This window comes from Leucoraja erinacea, chromosome 31, assembly GCF_028641065.1.
Source record: "Leucoraja erinacea ecotype New England chromosome 31, Leri_hhj_1, whole genome shotgun sequence".
In the NCBI taxonomy this organism is placed as follows: Eukaryota; Metazoa; Chordata; class Chondrichthyes; order Rajiformes; family Rajidae; genus Leucoraja; species Leucoraja erinaceus.
Window position 1 is genome coordinate 19,784,288 of NC_073407.1, and position 13,311 is coordinate 19,797,598.

General features: G+C 42.4%; 1 protein-coding gene across 2 annotated transcripts in view; it reads left to right on the forward strand.

The window, feature by feature from the left end:
• Nucleotides 1-13,311, forward strand: part of abl1 (c-abl oncogene 1, non-receptor tyrosine kinase) — a 110,116-nt gene that overhangs the window by 74,656 nt on the left and 22,149 nt on the right. For both annotated transcript variants that reach the window (XM_055660199.1, XM_055660200.1), the window contains exon 4: nucleotides 4,387-4,659. In XM_055660199.1, coding sequence (XP_055516174.1) covers nucleotides 4,387-4,659 — 273 coding nt within the window. The remainder of the gene's footprint in view (nucleotides 1-4,386; nucleotides 4,660-13,311) is intronic.

The window sequence follows — 13,311 nt, forward strand, 5'->3', positions numbered from 1 at the left end:
TAAAATTTTATCATGAACATCCACCACAGCGACTCCTCCACATTCCTCACTGTGATGGAAGGCAAAAAAAATTAAATTTCCTTCCCTTCTTTGTTCTCCCGCGGTCGGGGCACTCGAACCTTCCTTGGTTGGGGTGATCTTGGCTCCCGCATCCGGTGGTCGAGCCCTCCGCATCGGGGCGATCGAGCTCCTGTATCGGGGGGGATCTCAGCACCCGCGCCGGGCGTTCGAACTCCCGAGTCGGGGCTGGTCGAACCTCCTGCGGCTTGGAGCTTCCCGACATCAGTCTCTACCCGAGACTGCGAGCTCCTCGATGTTGAAATCCGCCGGCCGTGGTTGGAGCGTCGATCCCAGGCAAGAGATCGCACGCTTCGATGGTAGGTCCACGGCCCCTCGATGAGGCTAAAAGTCAGTCCCGAGCAAAGCCTCCAGCTCCATGATGTTAGGCTGCAGAGCGACCGGAGATACGATCCGGAAAACAATTGCATCTCCAGAAGGTAAGAGATTGGAAAAAAAAGTTTCCCACGACCCCCCCCAACCCCCAACCCCCAACCCTCCACATAAAACAAGCCAGAGAACATTAACACATACTTTTAAAAACACACTAAAAATCACAAAAATAGTGTAAAGGCAGACATCGCTGATGGCGCGGTCCCTTAATGTTACGTGATTTAAAAAAAAAAAATCATCAAGTCTTTTTTGCTTCTCATCCATCACTCCACTCATTGTGAGGCAAAGAACCTGTGCAGTCCTGTTCTCTGTACTGTTCGATGTCCCCTCTTCTTGCTATACTTTAGTCTCCAACCCTCAATGCTCCCTGGGCACCTGGCACATTGATCCCCATCCATCGCTCCTTTTGCACAGCTGGCCATGCTCCCATATCTTGGTACTGGCCCTTGTTCCTGACTGCCAGGAACCAGGCGGAGGTCAGGAACTTGGGGAGGTGTGCAGACGGAGCCAGGGTCTCCACTTACCATTTTCTAGCTGTTATCCTGTGCCAGTTTTGCCAGTCTGTCCTTCAGCTTGGTACATATCTTCCCAAATTATTATTCCTACACCACTGTGCAGTGTTTGTCGTAAACTGAACATTTTTTTGTTGTAAAGTAATTACATTGACTCATGCATTTAAATTGTTGTGGCTCTGAGCAAAAGCATTAGAATGTCAGTGTAGTTGGTTGTGTTACAATCATTATACGGATTTCTGAAACCATTTTCCTTTAGCAAGGGTGAAAGCAAAGTTTTACCATTTGTAATTCACCAGTCAGAACCTGGATCTTTGAGGCATTTCCAGTATTTCGACAGAGCTTCATTAAAATTCATTCTGGATCGATTTTCAACATGGCCAACTTTGGTTGTAATGTGCCCTGTTTCATGTTGCTTATTTAGGCTCCCACTCTCTTGGACTAAGACATGCAATTAGAGGCTGAAGATCCATGCTGGGGGTGTGCTGTGTTTTTAGACATGTCATTCTTCAGATGAAGCATTTAAACCAAGACCACTTTTTGCTCAGCATTGGGCATATAGATTGTAATGGCATATTTGAAGTACACCGGCCAGTTCTTCTTCCTCATGTCACCATTCCTGGTTATTAATCTCATTGTAGTTTTTCTTTCCAGCTTTATGCAGCTGTTAAATGCAGCTACTTAGCAGCCCTGCAATTTATGGGCGCTATACAAATGCTAGTCCTTCTTTGAAATCTCTAGGACCTTAGTTGATGGTTTGTGGGTGGCAAATGCCTATCATTAAGTTGCTTCCTTTCACAATAGGCCTCACATTCACAAGTCTAGCTATGAAACTGGCCAAAGCAATTGCAGAATGTGAACAGCTGCCGGGGGTGGTGGTTGATGCTGCTAAGTAGTGGTATTTAAGAGACTTTTGGATAGGCAGGCATAGATTATGTGCAGGCAGTTACGAGTTGGTCTTGGCATCATGTTCGGCATAAACATGTGGGCCAAAGGGCCTATTCTTGTGCTGTTCTGTGTTCTGATATAACAGTGCAATGAAAACTGCAGGAAAGTTTGTGTGTGGCATTGTCTTGATTGGTGCCATGGTACAGTCATAATGTTTGGGACAAAGACCCATCATTTATTTATTTGCCTCTGTACTCCACAATTTGAGATTTGTAATAGAAAAAAAAAATCACGTGATTATAGCGCACATTGTCAGATTTTATTAAAGGGCATTTTTAAACATTTTAGCTTCACCATGTTGAAATTACAGCTGTGTTTATACATGGTCCCCCCCATTTCAGGGCACCATAATGTTTGGGACACATGGCTTCACAAGTGTTTGTAATTGCTCAGGTGTGTTTAAATGTCTCCTTAATGCAGGTAGAAGAAAGCTCTCAGCACCTAGTCTTTCCATCACCTTTGGAAACTTTTATTGCTGTTTATCAACAAGAGGACCAACGTTGCGCTAATAAAAGTCAAAGAAACCATTATGAGATTGAGAAACAAGGAAAAAACTGTTAGAGACATCGCCAAACCTGAGGCTTACCCAAATCAACTGTTTGGAACATCATTAAGAAGAAAGAGAGCACTGGTGAGCTTACTAATCGCAAAGGGACTGGCAGGCCAAGGAATACCTCCACAGCTGCTGACAGACGAATTCTCTCTATAATAAAGAAAAATCCTCAAACACCGATCCGACAGATAAGAAACACTCTTTCTGGTGTGGAGCCAGGTGGGGATTTGTCAATGACCACTGTCTGCATGAGAGTTCATGAACAGAAACACAGAGGCTACACTGCAAGATGCAAGCCACTGGTTAGCTGCAAAAATAGGATATCCAAGTTACAGTTTGCCAAGAAGTACTTAAAAGAGCAACCACAGTTCTGAAAGAAGGTCTTGTGGACAGGTGAGACGAAGATTAGCTTGTATCAGAGTGATGGCAAGAGTAAAGTATGGAGGAGAGAAGGAACTGCCCAAGATCCAAAGCATACCGCCTCGTCTGAAACCCGATGGTGGGGGTGTCATGGCCTGGGCATGTATGGCTGCTGAAGGTACTGGCTCATTGATCTTCATTGATGATACAACTACTGATGGTAGCATAATTAATTCTGAAGTGTACAGACACATCCTATCTGCTCAAGTTCAAACAAATGCCTCAAAACTCAATGGCCGGTGATTTATTCTACAGCAAGACAATGATCCCAAACATACTGCTAAAGCAACAAAAGAGTTTTTCAAAGCTAAAAAATGATCAATTCTTGAGTGGCCAAGTCAATCACCCGATCTGAATTGAGCATGCCTTTAATATGCTGAAGAGAAAACTGAAGGGGACAAGCCCCCAAAACAAGCATAAGCTAAAAATGGCTGTAATACATGCCTGGCAGAGCATCACCAGAGAAAACACCCAGCAACTGGCGATGTCGATGAATCGCAGACTTCAAGCCGTCATTGCATGCAAAGGATATGCAACAAAATACTAAACATGACTACTCATGGCAGTGTCCCAAACATTATGGTGCCATGATTTTTTTTTTCCTCTATTGCAAATCTCACATTGTGGAGTACAGAGGCAAATAAATAAATGATGGGTCTTTGTCCCAAACATTATGGAGGGCACTGTGTATTTTCCAGATTCCATAAAGCCTGCCACTGGTATAACGTAATCTACCAGGGTGGTAAAATTGTAACCTCTGGTTACATGAGGCCCAAACCACTGGAACCATAGACTGAAAACAAAATGGGTTTTCTGAACTAATTTTCCTTCTGCTCTTTGATGTCTAATACTTCAAAGGCTAGGATTCATGATCGAGCTAGAACACATGAATATGAGATAATTTGCAATATATATTCAAGAGAAGTTTTAACTACAATGGTTGATGTATGAAATTTGCGTTCACAAATGTGTTTGGGGAAAGTGCCTGAGGGCGGGAGAGGTGGTGGTTGGGTGGTGAGGGTGTGTAAGTCAAAGAATCTGGAGGGAGAGATCTCTGCAGACAAGGGTGGGGACGAGAAAATATGACTGGTGGTGGGATCACATTGAAAAGTGATGGCCTGCAAGTTCCTCCAGCACATCATTTTTTGCTCAGTCCCGTCATCTGCAATCACTTGTCTCAGCCATCGAACATTCTCCGAATTTATAGTTGGGTCCCTGTCACATGGGAGGCCTTGTCCCTCAATGCAATATTTTGCCACTAACCCATAGCCCCCAACTATGTAACACTTTACATTTGTAAAGCCACCTTCATAAAAGAGTATCTCAGAAAATGTAACAAAAGCAAGCTGTTTTGGAAAAGGTCACGGTAGAGTTGCACAAGGTATATCCAGAGTACAAAGGAATGTCGGAATATGAAGCAAAGTTTCTTTGACTTTTTCTGTAATTAATAAAAATGTTGATGCTATTGTGAATAATGTTGCTATCTGCCCTTTTATATTTCAGCTGTATGTATCTTCTGAGAGTCGTTTCAACACGTTGGCAGAGCTCGTTCACCACCACTCAACGGTGGCCGATGGACTGATCACCACCCTACACTATCCAGCTCCAAAACGCAACAAGCCTACGATTTATGGAGTCTCGCCAAATTATGACAAATGGGAGATTGAACGAACAGACATTACAATGAAACACAAATTAGGTGGTGGACAATATGGGGAAGTGTATGAGGGAGTCTGGAAGAAATACAATCTCACTGTGGCAGTGAAGACACTAAAGGTATAGTAACTTACCTTTCTGGCTCTTTCACACAGCCGGGTGGAATCTTGTGCTGCTAAGTTTCTTGTTTAGAAATTGCAATTTACATACTTAAAACCCATGTAAATTCTTCAAAACATTTGTTTAATCCTGGGCGGTTCTTGATCCTGTATCAGACGATTATTCATCCATGTTCACTCTTCAGTTGAGTTTGACAACCTTTATTAAATTAAAGCACCATTAAATTAAAGCAACAATATTTGTTCAAATATTAATCTTGTCCCCAAGACGATGCCTGGTGATGTTTGATGGATTGTTAGCAGCCCTGCAGCCAAGTCAGTTAGTAGGCTAAATAGTTTTCTGGTACTTTATGTTTTAACTTGAGTTTTCAAATTAACTTATCGCAATGTTGAAGTCTTGTGGATCCCCTGTAACCCTTCGGTCCTCTCTAACAGGTATCCCACTGTTGTAGAAGTTTCAATGCACAGTCCATGGTGCATTTCTGATTATTGCTGTGTTTGAGATGAGGTGTTGAACTGGAGCCTCATCTCGGGCGACTGCAAAAAAAACCATGGTTTCTTTTGAATACTGGAATTGTCAAGCCTTCATGTATCCCTCGAATAGCATCCATAAAATGGATCATTCAGTCACAATTGCAGTGCTGTTTGTGGAAGCTGGTCATGCACATTCTCATTCGTATTACTACTTTCAACACAGTTCAAAAGTACATGATTGCCTGTGGGTGTTTTGGAATGAGTGTATTTGGGAAGGTCTGTTCTGCAAGAAATATTTCACACTGTCAATTGTCATGATTCACACTATCTATTTTTATTAAAAGGCTTTTTTCTTTCTATAAAAATTGATCTAATGGGGATTGTTTTCAATAAAGCATTCTATACAGTGCAGTCCTGGTACATTAAAAAAAAAAATCAGTGTTAATTGTGTTATTATTACCTGTACTTCATTACTTAATAACTATGTTATGAGGATGTTGCCAGGAACTCGAGGACCTGAGCAAAGGGAGTGGTTGGACAGGTTAGGACTTTATTCCTTGGTGCAGGAGGCTGGGGTGTGATCTTATAGAGGAGTATCAGATCATGAGGGGAATTGATGGCATGAATGCACAGAGTCTTCGACCCAAAGTCGAGGAATCAAGAATCGGAGAATATAGATTTAAAGTAGAGGGTAAGATTTAACGTGAACCCGAAGGTCAGATTTATTACAAACACAGTGTGTAGTGAGCATATGGAACGAATTGCCAGAAAATATAGTTGAGGCAGGTATTATGACAGCATTTAAAATAAATGTGGACGGGTTCAGAGGTTGAAGGTTTAGAGGAATGTGGTCCAAACACGGGCAGGTGGGGGGGCATATTGGTTGGCTTGGGCAATTTGGGCCGAAGGGCCTGTTTCCGTGCTGCATGACTTGACTCTCTGTATTTAAGGTTTATAATGGTTTGCGACTAACAGCAAGGAGATGAAAGTTCAGAAAACAATTGTAACCAAGCACAAGTATAAACATGAAATCTGCTAACTTAATTGAATTCAACATTAATCTGCATTTGTATAGTATCGTTAACATGCTAAAATATTACAAGATGTGACAAGTACAATTAGAATCTGAACAAGGAAGAAAAATTTGGCAGATTACTATTTTTCATTTTAAAAAAAAGTAGGTTTGAAGATGGTATTTCAAGGTGGAGACAAAGAGTTGCTTGTAGTTGAGAAAAAGGGTGGGGTTTTTGAGTGAGAAAGAAACGACACCAAGATACAAAAGTAGGTGGTTTTGCAGATAGTGAAGATGGTTGTGAAAGATTGCAGCAGGATCTTGATCGATTGGCCAGGTGGGCTGAGGAATGGTTGATGGCATTTAACACACAGAAATGTGAGGTGTCGCATTTTGGGACGTCTAACAAGGGCAGGACCTACACAGTGAATGGCAGGCCTCTGGAGAGTGTTATAGAGCAGAGGGATCTAGGAGTGCAGGTGCTTGGTTCCTTGAAGGTCGAGTCACAGGTAAATAAGGTGGTTAAGAAGACTTTTGGCACATTGGCCTTCATCAGTCATTGAGTATAGAAGTTGAGAGGTCATGTTGCAGTTGTATAAGATGTTGGTGAGACCGTATTTAGAGTTTTGTGTCGAATTCTGGGCACCATGTTATAGGAAAGATACTGTCAAGCTTGAAAGGGTTCAGAGAAGATTTATGAGGATGTTGCCAGGACAAGAGGATCTGAGCTATAGGGAGAGGTTGAGTAGGCTGGGTCTCTATTCCCTGGGGTGCAGGAGGATGAGGGGTGATCATATTGAGGTGTATAAAATCATGAGTAGAATAGATCGTGTAGATGCACGGAATCTCTTGCCCAGAGTAGGGGAATCGAGGACCTGGGGACATGGGATCAAGGTGAAGGGGAAAAGATTTAATAAGAATCCGAAGAGTAACTTTTTCATACAAAGGGTGGTGGTTGTATGGAACAAGCTGCTATGGAGGTAGTTGAGGCTGGGACTATCCCAATGCTTAAGAAACAGTTAGACAGGTACATGAATAGGACAAGTTTGGAGCGATATGGACCAAGCGCAGGCAGGTGGGACTGGCGTAGCTGGGACATGTTGGGCAAGTTGGGCCGAATGGCCTGTTTCCATACTGTATCACGCTATGACTCTGAATAGGTCATCATACAAGTATTGTGCATTCAGTTACTGCTTGCTAAAGGAATCTTAGAATCTGCCTTGGCTGGAAAATTCTTTGCTTCATCTAAAAATTCAATGCTAATTTGATTTGGTTGCTTACCTTTAAATAAGTAGTTCTTTCCAGTTAATTGGAATGTTCACTCTTGAACAGTTCCACTGCTGGCGTGTTGCTGCGTTATTTATGACCAATGGACAAATCCATGGTGGAATACAATCTAAGTTTTGTTGAGTTGCTTTCACAGTAGAAGTATTTTTATGACGCTAATATGAAACTGTTCTGCCACTTCATCCAATGGGTCACATTTCGTGTAGAATAACCCTGCTCTCACCTACTTTATGACACTATACGATATAACTTTATTTATCCCAGGAGGGAAATTAATCTGCCAACAGCCATAAAACACAAGTTACGTGAAATTAAAGTGACCAGTGGAAAGGATTGGGGATGTGCAAGGGTGGAGGGAGGGGGGGGGGGTTGTGCTGTTTGATTGCCACAGGGAAGAATGATCTCCTGTGGTGTTCTGTATTGCGTCTTCGTGGAACCAATCTGTTGCTGAAGGTACTCATCAGGTTGACTAGTGTGTCATGGAGGGGGTGAGCTATATTGTCCAAGATGCTCTGCAGTTGGAGTCACATCCTCCCCTTCAGGACCACCTCCCATGAATCCAACTCCGCCCCCTTCACCCTGCTGCCCTAGCAAACAACAGCAAAGAAGATGACACTGGCTACCACTGATTGGTAGAACATCTCAAGTTCAAGTGGGTTTATAGTCATGTGTCCCTGTATCGGACAATGAAATTCTTGCTTTGCTAAAGCACACAGAAAATAGTAGGCATTTACTACAAAACAGATAAATGTGTCCATATACCATGATATAAATATATACACACATGAATAAATAAACTGATAAAGTGCAAATAGCAGAAAGTGGTTATTAATAATCAGAGTTTTGGCCGAGCCAGGTTTAATAGCCTGATGGCTGTGGGGAAGTAGCTATTCCTGAACCTGGTTGTTGCAGTCTTCAGGCTCTTGTACCTTCTACCTGAAGGTAGCAGGGAGATGAGTGTGTGGCCAGGATGGTGTGGGTCTTTGATGATACTGCCAGCCTTTTTGAGGCAGCGACTGCGATAAATCCCCTCGATGGAAGGAAGGTCAGAGCCGATGATGGACTGAGCAGTGTTTACTACTTTTTGTAGTCTTTTCCTCTCCAGGGCGCTCAAATTGCCGAACCAAGCCACGATGCAACCGGTCAGCATGCTCTCTACTGTGCACCTGTAGAAGTTAGAGAGAGTCTTCCTTGACTCTCCGTAATCTTCTCAGGAAGTAGAGGCGCTGATGAGCTTTTTTGATAATTGAGTTAATGTTCTCGGACCAGGAAAGAACTTCAGAGATGTGCACGCCCAGGAATTTGAAGTTCTTGACCCTTTCGACCATCGACACGTAGATATAAATGGGGCTGTGGGTCCCCCTCCTACTCCTTCCCAAGTCCACAATCATTTCCTTGGTTTTGCTGGTGTTGAGGGCCAGGTTATTGCGCTGGCACCATATGGACAGTTGCTCAATCTCCCTTCTATATTCCGACTCATCCCCATCAGTGATACGCCCCACAATGGTGGTGTCGTCAGCGAACTTGATGATGGAGTTCGCACTGTGGTTGGCTACGCAGTCATGGGTATAGAGCGAGTACAGCAGGGGGCTGAGCACGCAGCTTTGAGGTGCTCCCGTGCTGATTGTTATCGAGGCTGACACATTTCCACCAATACGAACAGACTGTGGTCTGTGGATGAGGAAGTCGAGGATCCAGTTGCAGAGGGATGCGCAGACGCAGAATCTTGCAGCAGACATTGAAGGAATCTCAAAAAGTAGAGCCGGCTTTATCCCTTCTTGCACAGGGCCTCGGTGTTCCTGGACCAGTCCAGTTCACTGTCCAGGTACACTCCAGGGTATTTGTACTCCTTGATGAACTGCACATCCACGCCATTGATTTAGGAGGTGTTCCTCTCCTCCTAAATAATAATAATAATGGATGGGATTTATATAGCGCCTTTCTAGATATTCTAGGCACTTTACATCGCATTATTCATTCACTCCTTAGTCACACTCGGTGGTGGTGAACTACTTCTGTAGCCAGAGCTGCCCAGACTCGAAGTGGTGGTGAACTCACACCCATTTCTCCTTAGCCAGTTGAGCTGCCCTGGGGTCATCTGCAGAGCTTTTCGGATTTGGAAGTGAACACTGCATGCTGCTCTATCTTGCATCCCCTTCTACCCTTGGAAGAACATGATCCAAAAGGGTGCGTCCGACCACCATCAGCGTCTCTTCTTCCCTGAAGAATCATCTGTCTCTCAGACCCACTTCACACCACGAACTCCTTAGTATGGTATGGTCAGTTGAAAGCATTGCAGGTGGTGCCCACGCACCACTCCACAAAGTCATCTGAAATCCTACTCTCACCTACCCTCCACCCTGAGCTTTTCGGATTTGGAAGTGTAACACTGTCCATTTAGCTCTATCTTGCATCCCCTTCTACCCTTTTTGGAAGAACATGATCCAAAAGGGTGCAAGTCATTTACTAGAAGTACCCCAAATAATGTAACGTGAGGAAAAGGAATCTTTTTGAGCAACCTTCAAAACAAAACATTGATTTGAAATACAGCTAGGTAATGGTCACCAATGCTGTTCAAAGTGTTCCATTGTCTCCATCTAGTGTTGTGCTTGAGCATAACATGACCTTGCCATGTTTGGCCAAAGTCACAGCAGGTAGCACTGGCCAGGAAGTGTTTTCCTTCCCCCCCCACTACCCACTTGAAGGTTTCATGTGAGAAAGATTTGGGGGCCTCGAAGGGATAAAATCATATGCTGAGCTTTGCTGCTGAGAACTAGTTAGTTCAGAATCTCAGCAACTCCTGCTGTGGGATAGATGAACATGTCATGACCTTCTGGCTCACACATCAAAGGAACCAGCTTGCTACCATCATCAGCAAATAAGTTACAAACCTAGAAACCATACTCTCAATGTTGAGAAAATCTTACCCTGCATCCCATTGGGAGACAAAATGATTTCCCTATGCTCTTCACTGCCAGTTCAGATAAGATGGAGAATTCCCTTTAAGCATGATCAGCAAAAAGTGAGTCTGGACAGGCTGTCCTGTTGAAATAACGTTTGGAACAAGATTTTGACATAATGTCTTGGCAGAATTTCTAAATCTAAAGGCAAGATAAGTGAATAGGCATCACTTTCATCACAGAGGCCAATGTAAAAGTGTTACAGTCCCACCATCTCTGTCTGACATGTTTAAGAATGCCACAAATAACTTCAGCTGCCACCTGTTTGACCTTGTAGATGAAAGTGGCTGTACGTTTCATTTAAATGGCGGATCTTTTCCCGAAACAGCTTTGCCTTTTCACTAATTAAGCATCTAAACACTTCCCTTTTTCAAATAATAAATCAGCAGTTTACATACAAAATGCTTCCACAACATGAATCTGAAATAGATTCTGCAAGAGTGAATTTCCATTACCCAAAGGGCTGTAATGCAAGGATTCCCTGTGAAGCAAGTTCTCCCAGTGTCCGAATGAGTATTCCTTCCTAAATAGTAGATAACAGTTTTCATCTAATTTGCTCTGTGGAATCCTGCCCAAAGTAACTGCCACATTTCTTTGCAAAATACCAGTACCCAGAGTTTTCAGAATAGATTAAATAATGAATTAGTTGTTAAGAGTTTTGGGTATCCTGAGGACTTGAAAACACTGTTCCAATGTTTTTATTCTTATCAATTTTGACAATCTGTCACAATTCCTTTGGAGAAAGGAAAAAATGTGTTTATAAAGTCCTAATGTAACTGAAAAGGAAAAATCTGGATTGAAAGCAGTATGTTGGAATTGCTAATGGGAGAGATCGTTGACCTAAACTGTTAATTCTGTTTCGTTATCGGATATTGCTAAGCATTTTCGTTTTCCCTTCATTTTGCCAGTATCTGGAGGGCTTTTGTCGTTTCAGAAAATGTTTATAATGCTTAATGAGCCAGGGAGCACTTGTGGAGAAACTGGAATCAGTCATTATATTGATGGTGAATTTATAAGAATGCAGGAATGTAGATCTGAAATTAAGTGCGGTTCTCACTGGCCTGACCATCCTTGTACCCAAACGTTAAACCCTCCATGAGTGATTCATTTTGCAGATCCAATATAAGATAATATTCTGTGTGCCAGCCCACTAAGTACATGTAAACACTGAAAGTTTTGTGGTGGTTGTTATATTTGGTAACGTGGCAAGAATGTTACCTTCACCACTGACACAAAACAGATCCTGTGGATTAAAGTTTTAGTTTGCTTTCTTAGAAAACAGGATTTTGTAAAAATAATTTAAACCTATATACATAGGGCATAGTATCAAGCCAATAGATCAATTAAGCAGTTCCAAGCAAGTTGCCTTTCTGAAGGTGGGGATGGGGGGGTTGGCGGGGAGAGTCATTTGGGGTTAGTCTGATTTCCTGAAAGGCTTTAAGATTTGAATGTGGCTCAAATTTAGTTTGTATCTTTTTTTTGGGTGTTGTAAAACCCCATTGAAATTTCCTCATCATCCACTTCAACCCAGTCAATGAGTCATACTCCAGTTTCCACTGCCTTCAGCAAGATACCACTATAGGGTGATTTCACTAAATGTCAAATGAGCGTAGATCCCCCCCCTCACGTGACCGAAAATATTAACTGGAGGACATATGTCAGTTCGGTACATGTTAGTGAATGGGGAAACACGCACTTTCACACCTGTTAAAAACATGGAAAACGGCCGAATTATCGCGTTTGCTCGCTGAATTTCATCAAAAGTAAGGCATTATTAACTTTTGATGAAATTCAGCCAGCAAACGCGATAATTCCCGATATTTTGGATCTTTAAATCTCCACGGCAAATGTCTGCTGTTCACTTCCGCTGTTTTCTACCTTCAGTTCCCTCTTGTAATTACCTTACTTTTTATCTTTTTTTTTGCCTGAAAATTTAGGTCGCTGTGCTTCACGGTCACCCCGACTAGCACAGAAAATTTCAGCTAAAAAATCGGCCGTTTTCCATGTTTTTAACGGGTGTGAAAGTGCGTGTTTCCCCATTCACTAACATGTACCGAACTGACATATGTCCTCCAGTTAAAATTTTCGGTCACGTGAGGGGGGATCTACGCTCATTTGACATTTGGTGAAATCACCCTATTAAACAAATCCTGTCTTCCCCTTTCAATATTCCAAATGGATCTTACCCTCTTCGATTCCCTGGGTCACAAATCTGTTATTAATGGTTGTACTCTTCGTGTTAGACTTTTGTAGCTAAGTAAAATAATTTTGAGAACATTATAAATACAAGTTTAACATTTGCATTAAGGTGCATTAGCAAAAGTTGTACAATCCGAATCCTATCTTTGGCCTAAACCATTTCCAAAATTAACATGGAATAATCAGTTCTCATATCGCAGGAGCAGAATTAGGCCATTAATCCCATCAAGTCTATTCAATCATGGTTGATCTCTCTTTCCTTCTCGGCCCCATTCTCCTGCCTTCTCCCCGTTCTCCTTTTGCTTTTCTCTTTGGTTTATTCATGGAAATCAACCCAAAGTTCAATTCATGGACATGGGGGCTAGCACAGTGTGAATGTAAAGAGTTCCATGTATGGTCCAACAGTATAGTCTTTTTTAACACAAAATTTACTTCACTCTTATGAGCAGAAATAGAGTATGATGGTTTCCGCTATTTTCCAAGTCATACAGCATTTAAACAAGTCCTTGGACTTGCATGCCATCCATGTAGAACCCATTTGCACAGTTCTTACACTAATCCCACTGTTTTTAAACTCACATTGCCACCAACTTCTCCCGAGATTTTCCATTCACCTACACATTTCAACTTGCACGTCTTGTGGAATGTTGGAAGAAATCCAATGGTTACTGGGAGAATGTGCAAACTCAATACAAACAGCTTTAATGATCAAGATTGAACT